At 43.0% G+C, this 26,061-nt stretch overlaps 1 protein-coding gene across 2 annotated transcripts in view; it reads right to left on the bottom strand.

Annotated features, from left to right (window-relative positions):
• Positions 1-2,755: 2,755 nt before the first annotated feature.
• LOC139277637 (casein kinase II subunit alpha) overlaps positions 2,756-26,061 on the bottom strand; it is a 121,321-nt gene continuing 98,015 nt past the window's right edge. For both annotated transcript variants that reach the window (XM_070896380.1, XM_070896378.1), the window contains 5 exons: positions 17,398-17,499; positions 5,975-6,075; positions 5,733-5,881; positions 4,071-4,160; positions 2,756-3,912 (listed from right to left, as the gene is read on the bottom strand). In XM_070896380.1, the coding sequence (XP_070752481.1) occupies positions 3,797-3,912; positions 4,071-4,160; positions 5,733-5,881; positions 5,975-6,075; positions 17,398-17,499 (558 nt within the window). In that variant the 3' untranslated portion in view covers positions 2,756-3,796. The remainder of the gene's footprint in view (positions 3,913-4,070; positions 4,161-5,732; positions 5,882-5,974; positions 6,076-17,397; positions 17,500-26,061) is intronic.

The following is a 26,061-nucleotide window of genomic DNA, read 5'->3' as shown; positions in this document are numbered from 1 at the left end:
CACATCATGCTGCACTTTAAAACCAAGAAAAGCACACCAACTTTCAATCCAACAATAGACTGCAACAATCACATTGGCTATCTTTTTTTTTAAAACCCAGAAACGTTACCAATAACTCAATTAAGGAAGCAATGTTTCCAACACAAATTGTGGGGAACAGACCAAAAAAAAAGCTAGAGTCAACAAGATACAGAACACAAAAAGTGCAATGTTTTCTTTCAAACCACCACGAGGAGTTCCAAGACGTTTCTGTGAAGTGCTGGGCTTGCCAAGAGTTTTGATAGTTCTTTAAGTTTAAGCATAATGAAACCATAGATGTTTTGACATGATGGTTCAGAAGAAATTCTCTGTAAAATTAGGTTCAAATGCTTCTGCCATTAACTTTAAAACAAAGCAGAGACTTGTAATTTTAGCAATTTATTTTCGGACAGATCACCCGGCAAATCTAAATGCATTTCACAACTAAATTAGTTATTCCTAAGACTGCAGGATAACAATTAGCTCTATTTAATTATGTAAATAGGTGTACATGGCCATAGTTTTTTTTTTTAAAAAGAGGCAATGTCTGATTTGTGTTGAAGCTTAGAACCTTAAAACACATATCATGGTTTCGATAGGAAATTCAAAAAAACAATAGATACATTCTATACGCTGTTTAATGATGACTATTTTAATCATCACTTCTCCAGGGGCTGAAGTTGTTGGATCAATATATACATACATCTAGGTGGATCCAAGAGTTTCCAAAGTTATGTGCTCCCAAGTCCCTATGACTAGAGGCCGGTAGTAAGCACAGCAATATCCAACAGTAGAACCAGTGTACTGCAGTGCTACAATATGGACTAGACACTCAAGTGCTGTTAACAAGGCTGTAATTCAATCCAACAGTTTATAGAACACCATAAACTTTTAAGATCGGACAGCAATTGGTTTTGTAAAGTTTAACAAAAACCCTCCCTCAAAAGGTTCCAATTCCAACCTTAAACCCAATTGTTGGTATCTTGATATTTCAAAGTAAATGTTGACATCCACTTCCTTACAGTTGCACAATAACGTGACACAGGTACAAGGTTGCTAAATGTGAACCGAGACACTCAGCCGTGAAACTATACAAGTCATATGACGTGCACTGTGCTATATCTTTGGGCATTTTACCAATTCTTTAAAAAAAAATGCAGTTTTTCCACAGGTCCTGAATTCAGACAAGTGATTTCTGCTTGTGATTTCGAATTTGAGAAGCGGATCCCGGACTCGCTGCATTAGTGGAGCTTTAAATCCCCATGCCCAGAAATGCTAGAAAATTAAAAAGGGGAAGGGATGGGGGCTCAAAACATTTACTGCGAAACAGCAATATGTGTAATGCATTGCTGCATCATTGTGCTAATGAACCATCTGCACCAAATGGAATGTGAATTTAGAGGAGAGCACATGTGCAAAAGTGTGCATTGTCTTTTGAAACCAGTTGTGACAGTAACTTAATAAAGTGGGGATCTCATTTGAATGTTTCAGAATCAAGTAAATGAAAACGCCCCCCCAAAAAATCATGAATCAGCATTCGGGCTAAGTATCCAAAATGGCTGTTAACTTGCTTTACTAAAATATTTTAACAACCATTTCGGAATATATACCACCACAAACACTGAGCCATAATCCAATGGCTCACATTTCTGGCAAAACAATAACTAAATTAGGACCCCCTCCCCCCTCAACCTCACGCACAATAAATCAACAAGATATCGCAGAATACTCTATTGCTTTCATTTTACTATTCTTTAAAACTTAAGTCTTGGAAGAAGACTCGGTGAGGATCTTTGCCATCTATATTTGGAATGGGTAGGGGGTGGGACGGAGAAGAGACACAGATATCAAGATCATCACAGGGTTTGGTATAATGAGATCAAGTCACTTTCTGTTCCCTTACCCACAAATGCAGTGTCCACACCGACCCACTAAGCAAGGGAGACACGAGAGCTGCATCAAATTAAAAATAAAGGATGAGCAGTCTCTCATCTACATTTGTGTCAGTGTGCACTAGTGACACCTAGTGTTGCACACAGGCACTGCACCAACTTTCCTTTAAAAATTCCCAGATAACCAATTTAATGGATGGTTAAATATTAATGTACTCCTCCCAACATCGAAAATGCTATCCTTTCCTTGACTAATTGCCATCTGGAACTGTTTGGAGTCATTATTGGTCACTCTTATCCCTTAAAAAAAATGTCAATCTGGGACTACTTTCAGCTAGAGTAGCACTGAAGCAAATAAATAGTAATGCTCTGCATTCACTAATGCAAGTGAATGTAGGCAGGTATCAGCACTACAACATTTTCTAGCAGAGGAATGCCATTGTATTATACTCCTCCACTGCACAAACATCAGGAGGTTTCTGCACACAAACTCTGGCAATATCTGAGATGCAGTACTGTCCCGTCTCTCTAACCTGTTCCTGTCCAAATGGAGCTGCAGGAGCTCGAGTGAGTACACACACTGACCTGATCCTGACCCACAGCAGCTGTGAGAAGGCAGATGAACACACAGCACAATGATAAAATGCAGAGTGGAACGAACAAATAATGCACCTAATTTGGATGACGAAATGTGTAACCAGGGGCTGTTTAATAAAACGTAGTCAAACACAGTATTTACTCAACTGCCTTCTCACTAATCAGCAGCAACAGCTTTGCTTCCAGACATTTTTCTTAAAACAAAAAAAAATTTCCCTTCCCACCCTCCCCAAAAAACTGAGCCCCATTTCCTGATTCAACACCACCCCCCACCCCTTTAACTGCTTTAAATAAAGGCAACTGAAAAAAAAACAATTGAAACAATGGGAAACGAGCATTTAAACTGGTCATTTACATGGCGCTAATGGTACTGTCTTCTCTTTATTTTTTTAAACATTCTCAAAACTATTAAAAACCTTCCATTCAAGAGTTTGAAAACAAATCCACCATGGTTCGAACTTTGAAAACAGTTGATTATCGGAAGTAAATTTATGGTGTGGTGTGCTCAGGACAAAAACAGGAGAAAAAGGTCGTGTCTTGCCCGGTGTTTCCAAACAAGGAACTTTTTTTTTAAAGTCGGGAGCAACAGATTCACTTTTAAACATACTCTTAACAGCAGTTTTAACACATTGTACTTTCAAAAGCACAACACAAATTTAATGCCGTGCTTCCAGTATTTCATATTTCTAACAGGTTCCATGTCAGAGACACTATCCTTTTGAGCACAGCCCGTACAGGCTATTTGGTTTTTGGATAGCGAAGATGCAAGTCACACTTACTCCCTTTACTCTCGTTCTCTGGGAATAAGACTTCAATGGATAAAAAAAATCATTTGAATGTTCCAGAGTAAATTATTCCCCAGCTACTAAATGATGATAGCAGACAATCCTCACAATATTGACATCTGCTCAAACTCCAATCAAAAACCTTCGGGGGGGTGGGGGGGGGGAAAGAGGGAGGTGAAGAAACCGTGGTAAAACTGAACAAGTGCATGAGAACATTGTGTAGGCAACAATTTCTGACAGAGAGGCATTACATATGGCCTAGTTAGGACTAAAAGAGGTATACTGTCTCTAAGTCTGTGACATACAAAACACAAAAAAAAATTCTCAAGTAAAAATCAGCCTTTTTTTTCCTTTTCAGAATGATTGAACTGAAGAGAATCCATAAGCAACTGCTCAGACGTGACATGCCCAGCTGGTTCCCCGTGCTTCCAAGGAGGAGTGAGGTGGAGGGGGGAGGGGGTGACCAGGCTGTTGCCAGGGTTACAAGAAGTCAGGAGGGCGACGTCAAGGCTGGGCCCCAGCAGTGGCTGGAACCGGTGTCCCAAGGGTGTTGGTAGCAGAGATGACTGGCGAGCCAGCAAGGGGTCCCAGTGGTGATGAGGTTGGCATTGCAGATATCCCTGCATAGAAACATATTAAATAACGTTAGCCTTCTAAAGGAGCAAATGCATTCTGAACAGATTTAAACCTAGTGGACTTCAACCAACAGATCTGCCCGCACAAAAAAGACTCGATTAGCAAGCTCGTTATACAATTGCTAAATGGCAGTATTACTGACCTGACATCATACTGGCTGAACTGATTGGAGTGCTACCAGTTGGCATGTTAGCACAGGAGCCCATTCGGGCCTGGTCTTTCACAATTGGGTCTGTGGGACGAAACAGAATCAGAACTATGATACAAAGCATACGGAATACTTTCCTTTATTAGCCGAGGCATAGAATGTAAGAGCAGGGAGATTATGTTTGAACCGTATAAAACACTAGTTAGGCCACAGCTAGAGTACTGCATACAGTTCTGGTCACCACATTACAGGAAAGAGAGGGTACAGAGGAGATTTATGAGAATGTTGCCAGGACTGAAGAATTTTAGCTATGAAGAAAGATTGGACAGGCTGGGGTTGTTTTCCTTGGAACACCTTTGGTCGCCTTACTTAAGGAAGGATATACTGGCTTTGGAGTGGGTACAGAGACGATTCACTAGGTTGATTTCGGAGATGAGGGGGTTACCTTATGATGATAGATTGAGTAGACTGGGTCTTTACTCGTTGGAGTTCAGAAGGATGAGGGGTGATCTTATAGAAACATTTAAAATAATGAAAGGGATAGACAAGATAGAGGCAGAGAGGTTGTTTCCACTGGTCGGGGAGACTAGAACTAGGGGGCACAGCCTCAAAATACGGGGGAGCCAATTTAAAACCGAGTTGAGAAGGAATTTCTTCTCCCAGAGGGTTGTGAATCTGTGGAATTCTCTGCCCAAGGAAGCAGTTGAGGCTAGCTCATTGAATGTATTCAAGTCACAGATAGATAGATTTTTAACCAATAAGGGAATTAAGGGTTATGGGGAGTGGGCGGGTAAGTGGAGCTGAGTCCATGGCCAGATCAGCCATGATCTTGTTGAATGGCGGAGCAGGCTCGAGGGGCTAGATGGCCTACTCCTGTTCCTAATTCTTATGTTCTTATGTTTAACAGAGGAGGCCGAGGGAAGATTTGATTGAGGTGTATAAAATTATGAGGGCCTAGAGTGGAGAGGAAGCATCTATTTCCCTTAGCAGAGACGTCAATAACCAGGGAGCATAGATTTAAAGTAATTGGTAGAAGGATTAGAGGGGAGTCGAGGAGAACTTTTTTTCACCCAGAGGGTGGTGGGGTCTGGAACTCACTTCCTGAAAGGGTGATAGAGGCAGAAACCCTCACCACATTTAAAAAGTACTTGAATATGCACTTAGAGTCATAACCTACAGGGCTATGGACCAAAAACTGGAAAGTGGGATTAGGCGGGAGGCCGGCAGAGACTCGATGGGCCGAATGGCTTCCTTCTGTGCCGTAAATTTCTATGATTCTATAAGAAACCATGATCTTAATTTCTCCCTTCCCAGCTGTACATAGCTGCCATCAGCTTTGAAGACATATCTAATACAGAACTGTAACAAATGGCCTTTCTTCTGCCCCTACCCTCTATTCCACAAAATATAGACAGACAAAGCAGCTCTTGGTCTATAGTCTTTTCAACTGGTTGCAGGAAGCATGCAAAGAGACACAGACCAGCTCGCTTCAAAATTCTCCCACCCTCCGCAGCACAACTCGTTTCCACCCAGTGCCTGTCTTGGCAGGTGAAAGCTTGGCTCGGGGATGGGTGGGGTAGTAGGAGGTGGTGTTCAGAACTCTGGTGGAAAGAACCACAAGACTAAGTCCTAACAGTCAGTGCAGGGAACACTTACAAAAATAAGGATGCTCCATAGCTTCTCGTGCCGTTAGACGCGTTTGATGATCATATCGCAGCAGCTTATCCAAGAAATCCAGTGCTTCTGAGCTAACCAGGTGCTGATTCTCACTGTGTACAAAGCGTTCCCATCTTTTACGGGAATGTCTGAAACAGGGAAACAGGGAACGGATCAGCCTTTTTTTCTCTTTTACATAAATGATAACATAAAATCATCCCATTTCAGTGCTGCTTACTGACCGGCCCAGGATGTCATTAAACCGAGGATCTAGCTCAATGTTGTACTTGTCAATGTAGTCGTACAGATCTTCTGTGCCGAGCACTTTGGCTATTCTGACCAACTTCAAAGACAGAGAGGAAACATGTTAAAGCCACTCTTGGGGTGGGGGGGTGGAGGGAAGAGAGAGAATATTAAACAAGAGATCGCACAAGTGAAATTTGAAGGTTTACCAAAAAAGCATTTAACTTTAATTTGATTTTGCTTAATTGACAAACAATGCTGGCACAGAGGAAACCTGCTTGGGGAAGGTACGGAGTTTGACAGCACCATGGAACTGAATTAATATCTTGTACTTAAAAGGCCAACCGTATCAAATATTTATTCAAAGTCATCACGAGGTTTAATCATTTCTTCCAAGTCAGCTCCCCCAATTCCCATCAACATACTTTTTAAACAAACATTTAGCAAGTCTACAGAAAGACAGAAAAAAAAAATCTTAATTTGACAACAAAAAGAAAATTGGATTTGGAAGTAATTTTGTACCTACCCTCCGAGATCAGATGCAGGGTAAAGCTCCCTCTACTCTGCTCCAAACAATATGCTTTATGCCTAGATTTTCATGGCCACCAATGGTGGAGCAGTGCCTTCAGCTGCCTAGGCCGAGCTCTGGAATTCCCTCCCTAAACCTCTCCGCATCTCCATCTCTCTCCTTAAAGCGTACCCGTCACCTGTCCTAATCACTCATGTGGCTCGATGTCAAATTTTGTTGATAATCACTCCTATGAAGCGCCTTGGAAAAATTTACTTCATTAAAGGCACTTTATCAAAGCAAGTTGTTGCAGTTGCAGAAGAACACTTCGTATTGCATTTTCCACGCTCAGAATCACTGTTGTCTTACAGCACAATTACACTGATGTAAGCAAATGGCACTCATCACATGGGAGCCTATCACCAGTGCTTTCGCCTGCACTTTGAACAGCAACATAAATCTGTACTTCCTGTCATTTTAGGCTGCCAGACTGGGTGAGATATTCGCACTCACCCAACACAAGTTTGGTGACCCCCACCCGCCATTGATGGGAGGAACAGAAAGCAACTCGAGATGAGGGACCCCATACTAAAAAAAGGGTTGCCTGTGGACATTTATTACACCATAATGAAATCCAGTTAAAAGGCAGGATGGAGACTTCTGCAACAGTCGCACTTACTCTATCTACAGGCCCAGATTCCATAAAATGACGCACAGGTCATTCCGCCTATTGTGTGCCAACCCATTGTGGGACTAAAGGCAGATAAATCCCCTGGAGCTGATGGCTTTTATCCTAGGGTCTTAAGAGAAGTAGTGGCAGGGATTGTGGATGCACTGGTTGTAATTTACCAAAATTCCCTGGATTCTGGGGCGGTCCCAGCAGATTGGAAAACTGCAAATGTGACGCCCCTATTTAAAAAAAAGGAGGCAGACAAAAAGCAGGAAACTATAGACCAGTTAGCCTAACATCTGTGGTTGGGAAAATGTTGGAGTCCATTATTAAAGAAGCAGCAGCAGGACATTTGGACTTACGAAGGGGGAAGTCATGTTTGACAAATTTGCTGGAGTTCTTCGAGGATGTAACGAACAGGGTGGATAAAGGGGAACCCAGTGGATGTGTAATTTGGACTTCCAGAAGACATTTGACAAGGTGCCACATAAAAGGTTACTGCACAAGATAAAAGTTCATGGGGTTGGGGGTAATATATTAGCATGGATAGAGGATTGGCTAACTAACAGAGAACAGAGAGTCGGGATAAATGGTTCATTCTCTGGTTGGCAACCAGTAACTAGTGGGGTGCCGCAGGGATCAGTGCTGGGACCCCAACTATTTACAATTTATATTAACGACTTGGAAGATGGGACAGAGTGTAACGTAGCCAAGTTTGCTGACGATGCAAAGATGGGGGGAAAAGCAATGTGTGAGAAGAATACAAAAAATCTGCAAAAGGACATAGACAGGCTAAGTGAGTGGGCAAATATTTGGCAGATGGAGTATAATGTTGGAAAGTGTGAAGTCATGCACTTTGGCAGAAAAAAAAAATCAAAGAGCAAGTTACCATTTAAATGGAGAAAGATTGCAAAGTGCTGCAGTACAGTGGGACCTGGGGGTACTTGTGCATGAAACACAAAAGGATAGTATGCAAGTGATCAGGAAGGCCAATGATATCTTGGCCTTTATTGCAAAGAGGATGGAGTATAAAAGCAGGGAAATCTTATTTCAGCTATATAAGGTATTGATGAGGCCACACCAGGGATACTGCAGTTTCAGTTTCCATATACTTGGAAGGATATGCTTGCTTTGGAGGCAGGTTCACTAGGTTGATTCCGGGGATGAGGGGTTTGACTTATGAGGAAAGGTTGAATAGGTTGGGCCTCTACTCATTGGAATTCAGAAGAATGAGAGGTGATGTTATCGAAACGTATTAAGATTATGAGGGGGTTTGACAAGGTGGATGCAGAGAGGATGTTTCCACTGATGGGGGAAGACTAGAACTACAGGACACGATCTTAGAATAAGGGGTTGCCCATTTAAAACAGAGATGAGGAGAAATTTCTCCTCAGAGGATTGTAAATCTGTGGAATTCGCTGCCTCAGAGAGCTGTGGAAGCTGGGACATTCAATAAATTTAAGACAGAAATAGACAGTGTCTTAAACGATAAGGGGGTAAGGGGTTATGGGGAGCGGGCAGGGGAGTGGAACTGAGTCCATGATCAGATCAGCCATGATCTTATTGAATGGTGGAGCAGGCTCGAGGGGCCGTATGGCCCTACTCCTGCTCCTATTTCTTATGTTCTTATGTAACATTTTGCAAAACTAATCCCATTGCCCTGCACGCCCCCTTGTATCTTCTCCCGCTTCAGTTATTTATCTAATTTACCCGTAACAGATGCAACAGTCTCCGTCTCCACCACTCCCTGTGGCAAATCATTCCGTGCTGTCGTAGCCTCGACTACACATCCTCACCTGCACCCTAAGCGGCAGCGAGATGTCGGAGCCCTGGCTACTGCTCAGGAACACTAGCTGCCGTGGCATTGCTGTGAACCCTACAGTGCATGTGCCTCCCCCAAGCTTCCCCAGCATGAGGTGCTCCAAGTCCCACTTTCTGCCCATGCAATAGAGAAATAAAGTGTGCGCGCGAATGGACAATGAGTTGCAGTTTGTACCTGCTAGTTCTGCACTAGTTCTGACAGTGCACTCAGTGCCAGTAGTTCTTAGGCAGGAAGCAGCTTGGGACAGCTCTGCCGCTCACCGGTTTCAAGGGTGCAATCTTTTGCAGATGATGCCGTTTGACAGATGTGCCTGGCTTCACTGTGAGCCTTGCCTTGGGACACAGTTCTACTAACATGGGATGGAACATGGATCTGATTGAGAATTTACGAAATTCTGACAAAACATAACATAATAAATAGGAGCCTGCTCTGCCATTCAATAAGATCATGGCTGATCTTCAACCTCAACTCCACCTTCCCGCATTATTCACATAGCCCTCGATTCCGTTAGAATCCAAAAATCTATCGATCTCTGTCTTAAATATACTCAATGACTAGCACATGGTGATTTCGTTTCACCATTGCGGTTAAAACGAAACCCTGCTTTTCACTAAAGAAAAAAGTATCAAAGCTTATTGGAACAGATTTGAGTTTTATTGCTTTAATTCCCTGAAATGATGACGATTTTAGAACTGATTGTCCAGAAGACTGTCCTACAAACAGTGGAATGGACCTCCAGGAATGACAGCTCAGACAAAAACCATGGAATCATTCAAGAAACAACCAGATGCTCTAAGTGGAGGAGGGGGAAATATGTATATCCTTTCTAGACTGATTAACTAGAATGGGGAAAATGTCTTGCTCATCCATATCTATCTTGTGACTTCCCCATCAATTACAGGAGTGATTAAAAAAAAAAGCAATGTAATACATTTTTCTACCAGCAGGTGGAGATGTTTTTCTACACCCAACAGGATTCTTAAAATCTCCAACGCACCACAAAATGTTAGCAGTGTAAGTGGGTCGTACCATCCACTTGCATCACCGCAGTATCCCGGGGGGGGGGGGGGGGGGGGGGAGGGGAGGAGAGAGATCTGCGTAAGCTCATCCCAAAGATGAAATAGCAGCGCATTTGGAAAGCAGTGACAGGATCGGCCCAAGTCAGCGTGGATTTATGAAAGGGAAATCATGCTTGACAAACCTTCTAGAATTTTTTTGACGATGTAACTAGCAGAGTGGACAAGGGAGAACTAGTGGATGTGGTGTATTTGGACTTTCAAAAGGCTTTTGACAAGGTCCCACACAAGAGATTGGTGTGCAAAATTAAAGCACATGGTATTGGAGGTAATGTATTGACGTGGATAGAGAACTGGTTGGCAGACAGGAAGCAAAGAGTCGGGATAAACGAGTCCTTTTCAGAATGGCAGGCAGTGACTAGTGGGGTGCTGCAGGGCTCAGTGTTGGGACCCCAGCTATTTACAATATACATTAATGACTTAGATGAAGGAATTGAGTGTAATATCTCCAAGTTTGCAGATAACACTAAGCTGGGTGGCAGTGTGAGCTGTGAGGAGGATGCTAAAAGGTTGCAGGGTGACTTGGACAGGTTAGGTGAGTAGGCAAATGCATGGCAGATGCAGTATAATGTGGATAAATGTGAGGTTATCCACTTTGGGGGCAAAAACACGAAGGCAGAATATTATCTGAAAGGCGTCAGATTAGGAAAAGGGGAGGTGCAACGAGACCTGGGTGTCATGGTACATCAGTCATTGAAAGTTGGCATACAGGTACAGCAGGCGGTGAATGGTATGTTGGCCTTCATAGCTAGGGGATTTGAGTATAGGAGCAGGGAGGTCTTACTGCAGTTGTACAGGGCCTTAGTGAAGCCTCACCTGGAATATTGTGTTCGGTTTTTGTCTCCTAATCTGAGGAAGGACGTTCTTGCTATTGAGGGAGTGCAGCGAAGGTTCACCAGATTGATTCCTGGGATGGCAGGACTGACATGGAGAGACTGGATCGACTGGGCCTGTATTTACTGGAGTTTAGAAGGATGAGAGGGGATCTCATAGAAACATATAAAATTCTGACGGGACTGGACAGGTTAGATGCAGAAAGAATGTTCACAATGTCGGGGAAGTCCAGAACCAGGGGACACAGTCCAAGGATAAGGGGTAAGCCATTTAGGACTGAGATGAGGAGAAACTTCTTCACTCAGAGTTGTTAACCTGTGGAATTCCCTACCGCAGAGAGTTGTTGATGCTAGTTCATTGGATATATTCAAGAGGGAGTTAGATATGGCCCTTACGACTAAAGGGATCAAGGGGTATGGAGAGAAAGCAGGAAATGGGGTACTGAGGTGAATGATCAGTCATGATCTTATTGAATGGTGGTGCAGGCTCGAAGGGCCGAATGGCCTACTCCTGCACCTATTTTCTATGTTTCTAATACAGAGGAGCAGGAAGGACTGGTGCCAATGGAAGAAAGGTCTACTGTAAAGATTGAAGAGGTATAAAAGGCGGTGTCTATTTTTAAACTGAACAATAGCGGTGCTGCCGCAATCTTGGAAGCATTCTTTTAAACACCTCTAAATTACATTACACTGGTTACGTGTTATATATACACATTTATTATATGAATTGCACACACTTAGAACCATTGGGCCTTTTGTAAGACAATTTATTTATTATGCACTTACTCCAATCAAATTTGTATATGGAATTTCTGTTCAAAATCTAAAATAAGTTACAATTATGTCCATTACAGGATTCTCAAACATTACACCTCAGGTTACCAGCACTGCCATAGCAGATATTCCTTTTCAATAGAGAATCTTACAGTTTCTACAGTCTGGTTACGCTCTCCAACGCAATGCAGATTTGAACAAATCAGATTACCGTGTTGCCGCGCGAGGAAGACACGGAATGTGGGCACCACAACTTCTTTCCCCACACTGCAAACCCACATCTTTGCTATACCTTAGAGCAGAAGGAGGACAATTCCAAAAAGGAGTGGTGAATTAAAGGGTATTAAGGGTTACTTAAACAAGACGGGAACTGGGAGTGAAGATACAGATCAGCCATGATCTAATTGAGCGTCGGAACAGGCTCGAGGGTCTGTATGGCTGTAAGCTTGTAATGTTTGTAGCGCCACACTGTGGATGTGGACATATTGTGTACTGCAAGTGCAGGGTTAATAATAAACAGAACCAGGCAGATTTCCGGAGACTTCCGAGAGAGCTGCCTGCCATGTTAGGAAGCTGTGTGTGCTGTGTTCTGTGATTATATCACAGTTGCCGACGGAAGATGGGATTTTTCGGATGATTTAAAGCTTAAAATTTGTTGGTGAAGGATTCAGCCAGCTGACAGAGTGAGACGTTGGAAGTTTTTATCTTTGGAAAAAAAGCTACAAAAATCCGAGGTAAAATACAGCACACGGTGTGAACAGCTAGAGATTAAAATGGCAGGTGTATTGGGATATTTGGGTGAATATAGACATGACCGGGAACATTTTAAAGCGTATGTGGATCGGCTAGAAATGTATTTCACTGCAAATAACATAATTGAAGTTCCAGACAATGCAGTCCAGAACCGGGCTGTGTTGGAACGTAAGAAAGCGATCTTCTTATCGGAGGCGGGTCCGGCATTATATGACACCCTTGTAAATCTGCTTGTGCCCGACGAGCCAAAGGACACAACGCTTAAGAGATTTTAACGAAGCTGGAGCAGCACTATTAATGCCAAACCGTTAGAAATTGCTGAAAGCTATTGTTTCGGGATTCAGAATCAAAAGGCTGTGATTACATCGTAGCATTAAAAAAGCTATCGATGCACTGCAATTTTGGAAACTTTCAAAACCGAATATTACGGGATCGTTTTGTTTGTGGGGTGAAAAATGTTGCGATCAGAAGGAAGTTATTGACGTCGGATGACTTGACTTTTGAGATTGCTTGTCAGACAGTGAGGTCGATGAAACAATATTCCCGAGAATGAAATAATGATTATGGTCATCAGTCAACCGAGGTAAATCACCTGCAGGTTCAAAGTAAAAGACGGCCATGGCCGAAAGTCTCAAACTGGAAATTCTAACAGAGCGTCGAAGTCGTGCTATAGGTGCCTGGGACAACACATTGCTCAAAGTTATCCATACGTGAAGGCAGAGTGTTTCTTCTGCAGGAAGACTGGGCATCTTGCGAAGGCATGCCGACTGAAGGGTAAACCAGTTTTTAAAGCTATGAGTCCAGCGTTCAAAGCTATGAGTAGAAATCCCAAGAGACGACATAGCATGGAAGAACAACAACAGGACGAGGAGATGTTAGAGTTACACGTCATCAGGAGCACGAGGTTAATGGACAGTGATTCGGAAAGCACCAAAATCCACGTAGATGTTGCGGGATTCAAGATACCAATGGAAATTGACACGTGTGCATCCATGAGTGTAATACCGGAGTCACTATATCGCGACAAATTGCGTGATTTCCGACTGGAGAAATCCAAGATAGAGCTGCGAGGCTACAAGGGAGAGAATATTCCTGTGGTAGGTCGTATCACCGTACCGGTGAAATATAAAGATCAATTTCAGAACTTGCCTCTAATAGTAGTGAAAGGAGACAAGCCTGCCTTACTAGGAAGAAATTGGCTGAGCTCACTGAAGCTGGATTGGAGTAAGATTTTCTGTGAGGAAGCGAGATTTTCATCAACGGATGAGGTTATCAAGAAGTATCCGAAGGTGTTCTGCAAAACGGGCAGTCCGATCCAAGGCTTCAAAGCAAGTGTCAGGGTACAGAAGGACGCTAGATCGGTTTACTACAAGCCACGTTCCGTACCATATGCACTCGAGAAAGTTGAGCAAGAACTCAAAAGACTAGAGACGGAGAACATTATATGTAAGATAGATCGATGTAATTGGACTACACCCATTGTTGTTGTACCTAAGTCTGATGGTAAGGTAAGATTGTGTGGTGATTATAAAGTAACCGTAAACCAGATTCTAGAGGGTAATGTCCCCAATACAATGCCGCATATAGAAGATTTGTTCACAACACTGACAGGTGGTCAGATCTTCTCAAAACTGGATCTTACGAATGCCTACTTACAGCTTGAACTAGATGAGGAGTCCAAGTCATGTTTGACCATAAATACTCATTTAGGCCTATATCAACTTAATAGGCTACCGTTTGGAGTGTCTTCCGCCCCTGCCATATTCCAAGGGGTGGTGAACCAGATTTTGCAAGGTATTGAAGGGGTAGTATGTTATTTGGATGACATACTAATTTCAGCACCAAATAGGCAAATTCATAACAAAATATTGAATGAAGTCCTCAAACGGCTAGAGAAGCACAGAGTACGAATGTCTGCTCGTAAGTGAGAGTTATTTAAAAAAACTCAGTGGAGTACTTGGGGTACAGAGTAGACAAAGATGGTTTACATCCAACCATGGAAAAATTGGATGCGATCAGAAATGCACCACTCCCAGGAATGTCACTGAACTTCGTTCATTCTTGGGTCTTTTGAACTATTATGGGAAGTTCCTACCAAATTTGGCTACAGTATTACATCCACTGAATGAACTTTTGAAAAAACAGGTCCATTGGAAGTGGTCAAAAGAATGCGATACAGCATTCAAGGAGTGTAAAAGCAAAGTGGTAGAAAGCACCATGTTAGTTCACTATGACATATCTAAGGAGATTAAGCTAGCATGTGATGCCTCTCTGTATGGAGTTGGGGCAGTAATCTCTCATGTATTAAGTAGTGGGGAGGAGAGACCAATTGCTTTTGCTTCACGCACTCTCAGTGCCAGCGAGAGTAATTATGTGCAAATTGAAAGGGAAGCTTTGGCATTCATTTTTGGGGTCAAGAAGTTTCATAAATACTTGTATGGTCATAAGTTTACCATCGTTACAGATCATAAGCCCCCAACAGCAATCCTCCATCCAAAGTCCCCAGTTCCAACATTAGCTGCAGCCCGAATGCAGAGATGGGCTTTGATTTTGTCAGCATATACATACGATATTGAATACAGACGATCAGCTGGTCACAGTAATGCTGATGCAATGTCTAGATTGCCTTCACCATCACAAGTTACACATTGATGAACTGCCAGTCACAGCTGAAGAGATTGGTTGAGCAACCAAACGTGACCCAGTGATGTCAAAGGTGTATGAGTATATTGCAAACCAGGGAACAGACAAAGATACACATCCATTCTTCATTCGTAGGAATGAATTATCAGTCGATAAAGATTGTATCATGTGGGGTGCAAGAATGGTTATACCAAATAAATTCAGGTCCAAATTATTAGGAGACCATGACCAGCACCTGGGAATGTGCTTGACCAAGAGTTTTACACGTAGTTATTTATGGTGGCCAGGTCTTGATAAAGATATAGAGTACATCGTGAGTCAGTGTACGACATGTCAATCGGTAAGCAAGTAACCACCACCAGTACCATTACAACCATGGAAATGGCCTCCCAGGGTGTGGCAAAGGCTACATATTGATTTTGCTGAGTTAGAAGGACAACAATTGTGATGGATAGCCATTCGAAGTGGGTTGAGGTGTTTCCAATGTGGAAAATAACAAGTAAAACATTGAACATTTTACGAAAATTATTTTCTTCATTTGGCCTCCCTGAAGAAATTGTTTCGGATAATGGACCACAATTTCGTTCAGAAGAATTTGCACAATTCACGAGCAAAAATGGTGAGAAACATACCATCCTGCTTCGAATGGTGCAGCTGAGCGCACTGTACAAATTGTAAAACGTGCCCTTATAAAACAAATGTTAGATCCAAATCCAAGGAAACGACAGTTGTCATTGGATCACAAATTGGCTAATTTTTTGATTACATATCGAAATACTCCTCAGACAACTACTGGTAGAACACCAGCAGAGTTGTTTCTCAAACGACAGCCACGAACCAGATTCTCATTGTTAAAGCCAAATTTGGCACAGTCCATAGAAGAGACACAATTAAGACAGAAAGAGAATCATGATAGAGGTAGAGTAAAAGAGAGAAGTGTGAAATTAAACCAGAAGGAGAGTGAAGAACCATCACCATAAATGGTTAAAGTGGTTACCAGGAAGAGTGGTGAAGATGTGGTCCTCGCACATATTTGGTAAAGGTGTTTGATAATGGACAGGTTAGGTTTGTTCATATTGACCATATTTTACCTACAGACATGGAAGGAGTTGAAGGTGGAAATGATTCAATTATTTCTGACTCATCAGATAGTTTGATACACCAGTAGCAAATCCTAAATCCAATGTACTGGAAACAAATCCAGGAGAGAATCAGAATGAAAGTCTGAGTCCGAGTCAGGAAAACAAACAGCCTGAAGTTAGAGTGAGTTCAAATGAAAATCAAGGAAATTCCGTAGAGGAAAACATTCCTCAGGATGAGCCTCGAATGAGTTTAGATTCGACACCATGTTTGGAAGGTTCTGTTCGAGAGCGAAGGTATCCTCTTCAAAACAGAAAACAAGTGGTAAAGTTAAATTTGTAAATATAGGGGGGAAAAAAATAAGTTTATATCCTGTGTTATGTATAAACATGAAAGTTATGTTTGATGTTTGTTATGATGGCTTCTTCATTAAGGAGGGAGAAGTGTAATGTCTGTAAGCTTGTAATGTTCGGAGCCCCACACTGTGGATGTGGACGTATTGTGTACTGCAAGTGCAGGGTTAATAATAAACAGCCCAGGCAGATTTCCGGAGACTTCCGAGAGAGCTGCCTGCCAGGTTAGGAAGCTGTGTGTGCTGTGCTCTGTGAATATATCTCAATGGCCAACTCCCATGTTCCTATTTAAAGCAATGGCAAGCCTCGTGCTTTGTCGGAGCCTACTGCACAGAGGTAGAAACCTCCTGTTGTCTGGCTGGGGATTGCTGTGTGGCGAAATATAAACAACATTCTGCAAAAGGCACAGTGGAGACCCTTTAAAGCGTAATGTCACAACGACTACATGTAGTGAATTTCAGTGAGGAGCATGGAGCTTGAAAAAGTTCTACTGAAGCACACTTGTCAATCTCGATTGGGGAGGAAGGAAGACATACAAGAAGAAAAAAAAAAAACAGTGGGTGGTTAGGATCTGGAATGCGCTGCCTGAAAGGGTGGTGGAGGCAGACTCAATTGCGGCTTTCAGAAGGGAGTTGGATAAGTACCCGAAATAAATTTATTTACTGGGCTACAAGGGCAGGGGAGTGGGACTAGCTGAGGTGCTCTTGCAGAGAGCCGGCACGGGCTCGACGGGCCGAATGGCCTCCTTCTGTGCTGGAACCATTCTATATGACAGTCACCCCACAAGGCAGAGGGCAGGTGGACTGGTACTGATGCCATCGCTAGAAGTCTGTTGTTAGACTGCCTTGTTCAAAGGCAAGGAGGTGGCGATGAATTGTATTTTAAAAACAGGCAAGGTGAGCACTCTTACCTGATCGTAATTGTCATGGCCATGGAAGAAGGGCTCTTTTCTGAAGATCATGCTGGCCAGCATGCATCCTAAACTCCACATGTCTAGACTATAATCATACATCTACAATAAAACAAACAAAATCTTCAAGGAGCTGGAAATGAAACTGCACCACTTATAAAGGAGAGCATGATATATTATATATAAAACTTTCAGAAGAATTTCAAAACACTAAAGGCACAGACAGAGTACAACAGCAATGTAAAATACTCCATGGATTTGGAGGACTTTAATAGTTGCCAGAGGAAATGTGGCAGCCAATTTGCACACAGCAAGGTTCCATAAACAGTAATGAAATAAATGACCAATGAAATGTTTCAGTGGTGTTAGCCAAGGTGGCACAAGATAAACACTGGCCAGGACACTAAGAGAATAACCCCAAGCTTCTTTGAATAGCGTAATGCGATCTTTTATGCGGATTTCAGAGATCAGACAGAACCTCAGTTTAACGCCTCATCTGAAAGACGACACCTCCGACAGTGCAGTACTTCCTCTGAATGTCAGCAGAGGTTTTGGGCTCAACTCCCGGAGTACAAAGTGAATCCAGAACTAAGACAAGAGCTAATGCCGACACACTTTGATACATTTTCTTCTAATCCAGTTCAAATCAACTCTTTCACATCGAGATCTCCTCTTGTCCTATCAGAACTTGGGCGGAAATCCTAACCATTGGACATACAAGTGTGTATTGAATTGAATAATACTGAAGGTTATGAAAGGAGGTAGATTTACCCTGCTGCAGTTTATTTGTGTTTTATGCTTAAAAAATGCTGAAAAGAAATGCAGCCCAGGATCTGTTTTTTGTTACAGGAATGGCGAGAATGAGGTTTTGAATGCCATTTCCCTTTATAATAGCCGAGAGATAATACAACAGAATTCAGTAAAATAATCTAAAGCAGTTTTTCGCCAACATTTCATATCTAAAGTTAAAGGTTTCAAACTGTGATCTCTGGAGGTCAGAGTTTTTTCAGGAAGGATAGAATAAAAGGAAAAGGAGGTGGGGTAGCATTGCTGGTTAAAGAGGAGATTAATGCAATAGTTAGGAAAGACATTAGCTTGGATGATGTGGAATCTATATGGGTAGAGCTGCAGAACACCAAAGGGCAAAAAACGTTAGTAGGAGTTGTGTACAGACCTCCAAACAGTAATAGGGATGTTGGGGAGGGCATCAAACAGGAAATTAGGGGTGCATGCAATAAAGGTGTAGCAGTTATAATGGGTGACTTTAATATGCACATAGATTGGGCTAGCCAAACTGGAAGCAATACGGTGGAGGAGGATTTCCTGGAGTGCATAAGGGATGGTTTTCTAGACCAATATGTTGAGGAACCAACTAGGGGGGAGGCCATCTTAGACTGGGTGTTGTGTAATGAGAGAGGATTAATTAGCAATCTCATTGTGCGAGGCCCCTTGGGGAAGAGTGACCATAATATGGTGGAATTCTGCATTAGGATGGAGAATGAAACAGTAATTTCAGAGACCATGGTCCAGAACTTAAAGAAGGGTAACTTTGAAGGTATGAGGCGAGAATTGGCTAGGATAGATTGGCGAATGATACTTAGGGGGTTGACTGTGGATGGGCAATGGCAGACATTTAGAGACCGCATGGATGAAGTACAACAATTGTACATTCCTGTCTGGCGTAAAAATAAAAAGGGGAAGGTGGCTCAACCGTGGCTATCTAGGGAAATCAGGGATAGTATTAAAGCCAAGGAAGTGGCATACAAATTGGCCAGAAATAGCAGCGAACCTGGGGACTGGGCGAAATTTAGAACTCAGCAGAGGAGGACAAAGGGTTTGATTAGGACAGGGAAAATGGAGTACGAGAAGAAGCTTGCAGGGAACATTAAGGCGGATTGCAAAGGTTTCTATAGGTATGTAAAGAGAAAAAGGTTGGTGAAGACAAACGTAGGTCCACTGCAGTCAGAATCAGGGGAAGTCATAACGGGGAACAAAGAAATGGCGGACCAATTGAACAAGTACTTTGGTTCGGTATTCACTAAGGAGGATACAAACAACCTTCCGGATATAAAAGGGGTCAGAGGGTCTAGTAAGGAGGGGGAACTGAGGGAAATCTTTATTAGTCGGGAAATTGTTTTGGGGAAATTGATGGGATTGAAGGCCGATAAATCCCCAGGGCCTGATGGATTGCATCCTAGAGTACTTAAGGAGGTGGCCTTGGAAATAGCGGATGCATTGACAGTCATTTTCCAACATTCCATTGACTCTGGATCAGTTCCTATGGAGTGGAGGGTAGCCAATGTAACCCCACTTTTTAAAAAAGGAGGGAGAGAGAAAACAGGGAATTATAGACCGGTCAGCCTGACCTCAGTAGTGGGTAAAATGATGGAATCAATTATCAAGGATGTCATAGCAGTGCATCTGGAAAATGGTGACATGATAGGTCCAAGTCAGCATGGATTTGTGAAAGGGAAATCATGCTTGACAAATCTTCTGGAATTTTTTGAGGATGTTTCCAGTAGAGTGGACAAGGGAGAACCAGTTGATGTGGTATATTTGGACTTTCAGAAGGCTTTCGACAAGGTCCCACACAACAAATTAATGTGCAAAGTTAAAGCACATGGGATTGGGGGTAGTGTGCTGACGTGGATTGAGAACTGGTTGTCAGACAGGAAGCAAAGAGTAGGAGTAAATGGGTACTTTTCAGAATGGCAGGCAGTGACTAGTGGGGTACCGCAAGGTTCTGTGCTGGGGCCCCAGCTGTTTACATTGTACATTAATGATTTAGACGAGGGGATTAAATGTAGTATCTCCAAATTTGCGGATGACACGAAGTTGGGTGGCAGTGTGAGCTGCGAGGAGGATGCTATGAGGCTGCAGAGTGACTTGGATAGGTTAGGTGAGTGGGCAAATGCATGGCAGATGAAGTATAATGTGGATAAATGTGAGGTTATCCACTTTGGTGGTAAAAACAGAGAGACAGACTATTATCTGAATGGTGACAGATTAGGAAAAGGGGAGGTGCAACGAGACCTGGGTGTCATGGTACATCAGTCATTGAAGGTTGGCATGCAGGTACAGCAGGCGGTTAAGAAAGCAAATGGCATGTTGGCCTTCATAGCGAGGGGATTTGAATACAGGGGCAGGGAGGTGTTGCTACAGTTGTACAGGGCCTTGGTGAGGCCACACCTGGAGTATTGTGTACAGTTTTGGTCTCCTAACTTGAGGAAGGACATTCTTGCTATTGAGGGAGTGCAGCGAAGGTTCACCAGACTGATTCCCGGGATGGCGGGACTGACCTATCAAGAAAGATTGGATCAACTGGGCTTGTATTCACTGGAGTTCAGAAGAATGAGAGGGGATCTCATAGAAACGTTTAAAATTCTGACGGGTTTAGACAGGTTAGATGCAGAAAGAATGTTCCCAATGTTGGGGAAGTCCAGAACCAGGGGTCACAGTCTGAGGATAAGGGGTAAGCCATTTAGGACCGAGATGAGGAGAAACTTCTTCACCCAGAGAGTGGTGAACCTGTGGAATTCTCTACCACAGAAAGTAGTTGAGGCCAATTCACTAAATATATTCAAAAGGGAGTTAGATGAAGTCCTTACTACTCGGGGGATCAAGGGTTATGGCGAGAAAGCAGGAAGGGGGTACTGAAGTTTCATGTTCAGCCATGAACTCATTGAATGGCGGTGCAGGCTAGAAGGGCTGAATGGCCTACTCCTGCACCTATTTTCTATGTTTCTATGTTTCTAAAAACACTGCAATACCAGTTCTCCATTAGGTAACTGGCACCGTCACCTTTTTAAAAAAAAGGTCTCAATATTTGTACTCGCAAAGAAAAGTCTGAACATCACTGCTTAAAATATCAGCTGTGGTTCATTGGGCAGCACACTTGCCTGAGTCAGAAGGTTGTGGGTTCAAGCCCCATTCCAGGAACTTGAGCACAAAAATCTAGGCTGACACTCCAGTGCAGTACTGAGGGAGTGCTGTACTGTCAGAGGTGCCGTCTTTTGGATGAGGCATTAAACCAAGGCCCTGTCTGCTCTCTCAGGTGGACGCAAGAACATAAGAAATAGGAGCAGGAGTTGGCCATTTGGCCCCTCGAGCCTACTCCGCCATTTAATATCATGGCTGATCTGATCATGGACTCAGCTCCATGTCCCGCCCGATCCCCATAACCCTTTATTCCCTTATCGCTCAAAAATCTGTCTATATTCAATGACCCAGCCTCCACAGATTTACAACCTTCCTCCTCATCTCCGTTTTAAATGGGCTGCCCCTTATTTTGAGACTATGCCCCCTAGTTTTAGTTTCCCCTATGAGTGGAAATATCCTCTCTGCATCCACCTTGTTGGGCCTCCTCATGATCTTATATGGTTTGATAAGATCACTTCTCATTCTTCTGAACTCCAATGAGTATAGGCCCAACCTATCTTCATAAGTCAAAACACCTCATCTCTGGAATCAACCTAATGAACCTTCTCTGAACAGCCTCCAACGCAAGTATATCCTTCCTTAAATACGGAGACCAAAACTGTACGGAGTACTCTAGGTGTGGCCTCACCAATACCCTGTACAATTGTAGCAGGACTTCTCTGCTTTTATACTCCATCCCCCTTGCAATAAAGGCCAACATTCCATTTTTCTTCCTGATTATTTGCTGTACCTGCATACTAACTTTTTGTGTTTCATGTACAAGGACCCCCAGGTCCCTCTGTACTGCAGCACTTTGCAATTTTTCTCCATTTAAATTATAATTTGCTTTTCTGTTTTTTCTGCCAAAGTGAATAACCTCACATTTTCCTACATTATACTCCATCTGTCACATTTTTGCCCACTTAGTCTGTCTATATCCCTTTGCAGATTTCTTGTGCCCTCCTCACAATTTGCTTTCCCATCCATCTTTGTATCAGCAGCAAACTTGGCTACATTACACTCGGTCCCTTCATCCAAGTCATTAATATAGATTGTAAATAGTTGAGGCCCCAGCACCAATCCCTGCGGCACCCCACCAGTTATTGTTTGCCAACCGGAAAATGACCCATTTATCCCGACTCTCTGTTTTCTGTCAGCCAATTCTCTATCCATGTTAATATATTACCCCCAACCCCGTGAACTTTTATCTTTTGCAGTAACCTTTTATGTGGCACCTTATCAAATGCCTTCTGGAAATCCAAATACACCACATCCACTGGTTCCCCCTTATCCACCCTGCTCGTTACATCCTCAAAGAATTCCTGCAAATTTGTCAAACATGATTTCCCCTTCATAAAACCATGCTGACTCTGCTTGATTGAATCATGCTTTTCCAAATGTCCTGCTACTGATTCCATAATAATGGACTCCAGCATTTTCCCCAGTGACAGATGTTAGGCTAACTGGTCTATAGTTTCCTGCTTTCTGTCTGCCTCCTTTTTTAAATAGGGGCGTTACATTTGCAATTTTCCAATCCGCTGGGACCTCCCCAGAATCCAGGGAATTTTGGTAGATTACAACCAATGGCACTATTCCATGGCACTATTTTGAAGAAGTGCAGGGAAGTTATCCCCGGAGGCCTGGCCAATATTTATCCCTCAATCAACATTATTACAACAGATGATCTGGTCTTTATCACATTGGTGTTTGTGGGAGCTTGCTGTGCGAAAGTTGGTTGCCGCATTTCCCACATTACAACAGTGACTACACGCCAAAGTATTTAATTGGCTGTAAAGCGCTTTTTGATGTCCGGTGGTCGTGAAAGGCGCTAGAAATGCAAGTCTTCCTTTCTTTAAAAAGTATTCGCCCCCTTCGCAACTGCTGAAAGACATTCTGCACCTGCCCTGCCGTCGCCCTCCACCAACACTCCCGTGGCACACTGCTTACAGATCTCGCGAATTAGCAGCTAGACGCGGTGTGAAAGCATCTCAGTGATGTTACTTGCTGTTGCCCCATCTCTCCACATGGGCCGTAGCCTCAGCACTGCAGTGCACTTGACTTAGAGGCAAGGGATTTCCAGAGTAGAAAATCCATGCAGGACTGAAGGAGCCGTTTTACATTAAAGACAGCACTTCTCCCTCTGCCTGCTCAACATTCTTAGCATCTCAAGATTAAGAATAGCTCGTACCCAGGAAATCAGAATGATTATTTTGTGTTTCTACTTGTCCTAGCACTTCATGCTACAGCTTGTACAGAGCACGGTGGCCAGGGTGTCACTGTTACCAATGATAACAGTGAGTGGTAGGTGTGTGCAACGGCTCTTCCACCCTTCAATATGTAGCTTTGGACCTGGAATATCAGGTCCTTCATTGAAACACCTGTGAACTCATCCCTTTTTGGTGTGGAAGTGGGTCATCCTCGATTCGAGGGACGGCCTGAGAAGTTGTGGTTATCAATGATGCAGGAGCAGCTGATGGCCACATCCCAGGAAATCACAATTTAAGTCTTTAGTTTTAGGTATCTTATATCCATCACAATAGTGAACAGAATTAAATAATGGTGTAATAGGCTTCTGAAAACCCTCAAGTTATTGCCACCCTCCTCTCCTGAAGAATTTCACTCACATTGATGAGCTTCCCAAAGACTGCCTTGGAACAGAGTCTGTCTCTGAACCGGAGGAGGGGGAAATTAGGGTGGGAGGAAGAGCTTTAATATCTGCAAAAAGTTCTCTTTCTGAAAGAAGCTGTGACAAAAATGTTGAAGGTGACAGGACAAGTTGATAAGGCTGTTAGAAAAACATACCGGATCCCTGGCTGTATAAATAGAGGCAGAGAGTACACAAGCAAGAAAGTGACGTTAAAACTTTATAAATCACTGGTTAGGCCTCAGCTGGAGTAGTGTGTCCAATTCTAGGCACCACACTTTAGGAAGGATGTCACGGCCTTGGAGGGTGCAGAGGAGTTTACCAGATTGTTACCAGGGATGAAGGACTTGTGTTATGTGGAGAGATGAGAGAAGCTGGAATTGCTCTCCTTAGAGCAAAGAGGGTTAAGGGGAGATTTGACAGGGGTGTTCAAAAATATGAAGAGCTACGAAAAGGAGGTGGTTTTATTACGCGGTAAGTTATGACGATCTGGAATGCACTCTCTGAAAGGGTGGAGGAAACGGATGCAGTAGTAAATTTCGAAAAGGAATCAGATAAATACTTGAAAGGGAAAAAAATTGCAGGGCCATGAGGAAAGAGTGGGGGGAGTGGGACTAATTGGATCGCTCTTTCAAAGAGCTGGCACAGGCACGATGGGCCGAACGGTCTCCTTCTGTAGCGTGTGATTCTATGATAGATAAATCTTTGTTCAGTCCAGGCAAGTCCAGCTTTGACAAATTAATTCCAGCTTATGGGAAAACACCTATTAAATCCAGGTCAGATTCTCAGCTGCTGTTTTGCTCAGATAAAGGTATAAAGATGTGGCTGACCTGCTGTAAGCGCAAGATGTTGTTGCAGTTGGGGAATTTGCAGTAAAGGATAAGTTTTGCTGACAGGTTCTTCTATAATTGAGTAATCTGATTGGCTGATTTCTGCTCCTGGGGCAGTGGCTAGAGCGTGACGGAGTAAAAAAAAGCATTTTGGGGGTAGACAGTTTGTCAGTCTGGCGAAAGGTTTACACCCCAGATCAACCTGCCTTTTCTCTCTCCAAATGCTTAGAGAATTACTGTGTTTCTAATAGAGATGAGGAGAATTTATTTTACGCCGCGAGTTGATATCAGAAAAGCACTGCCTGAAAGGGTGGTGGAAGCAGATGCATTGTAACTTTCAAAAGAGAATTGGATATATACTTGAAAGGGAAAAAATTCTAGTGGCGGGGTAAAGAGCAGGGGAGTGGGACTAATTGGATCACTCTTCTAAAGAGCTGCTACAGGCACGATGGGCCACATGGCCTTCTTCTGTGCTGTATAATACCATGGTATGATTCAAACATCTTATTTCAGAGTACAAGGAACACACAAGCAAGACCCGAAGCTTTTGGGGATAGAAGGAAAAATAAATAGTTTGCTGATTTGGATGTACACCCGTTGTCAGACCGAGGAACAGACAACACCCAAAACACTTTCTAACTCAACGGTCTGAAAAACTTCACTGCCCCCTATAATCCCCAAGAGCAGAAACAACCAAATCGAATCCTCAATTATAAAAAGGAGCCGTCAGCAGAGCATATCCACAGCCGCAAATTCACCAATCTCAATATCTCGGTTTCCAGGAGGATTAGCAAGAAAACCCGGAGCGTTAGACACCATTTTCACCAAAGTATTTTTTTGACATTGAGAAACTGAAGTGAAGGTCAAGGCTGAGTTGAGGGGATTAAAAAAAAAAGAGGAAGTAGTAAGAAAGACTTAGGGATTTATATAGCGCCTTTCATGACCACCGGATGTCTCAAATTGCATTACAGCCAATGAAGTACTTTTGGAGTGTAATCACTGTTGTAATGTGGGAAACGTAATGTAGATCAGGAACTAATGACTGGGTCACACCAAGTATGGGTTTTAAAAGCCTGCCAAGGAGCTTCACATAGAGTTCCTAGGAAAGAGCACGTTAAGAGTAGGAAACTGTACGGGGTCCTGATTTCAACAAAGTTCAGAGGAGTTAGACCATAGAAGCACCGATAAAAGATACAAAAGGTTGTGACGGGCTGAGAGAGATTATTTATCAAACAAGCTTGCTTAATTCCTGTCCAGAACTAAGAGAGGTGT

Source organism: Pristiophorus japonicus, chromosome 12, assembly GCF_044704955.1.
Source record: "Pristiophorus japonicus isolate sPriJap1 chromosome 12, sPriJap1.hap1, whole genome shotgun sequence".
NCBI classification, from domain to species: Eukaryota; Metazoa; Chordata; class Chondrichthyes; family Pristiophoridae; genus Pristiophorus; species Pristiophorus japonicus.
The sequence above is the reverse complement of the archived record's forward strand: the minus strand, read 5'-3'. Positions and strand labels throughout refer to the sequence as shown.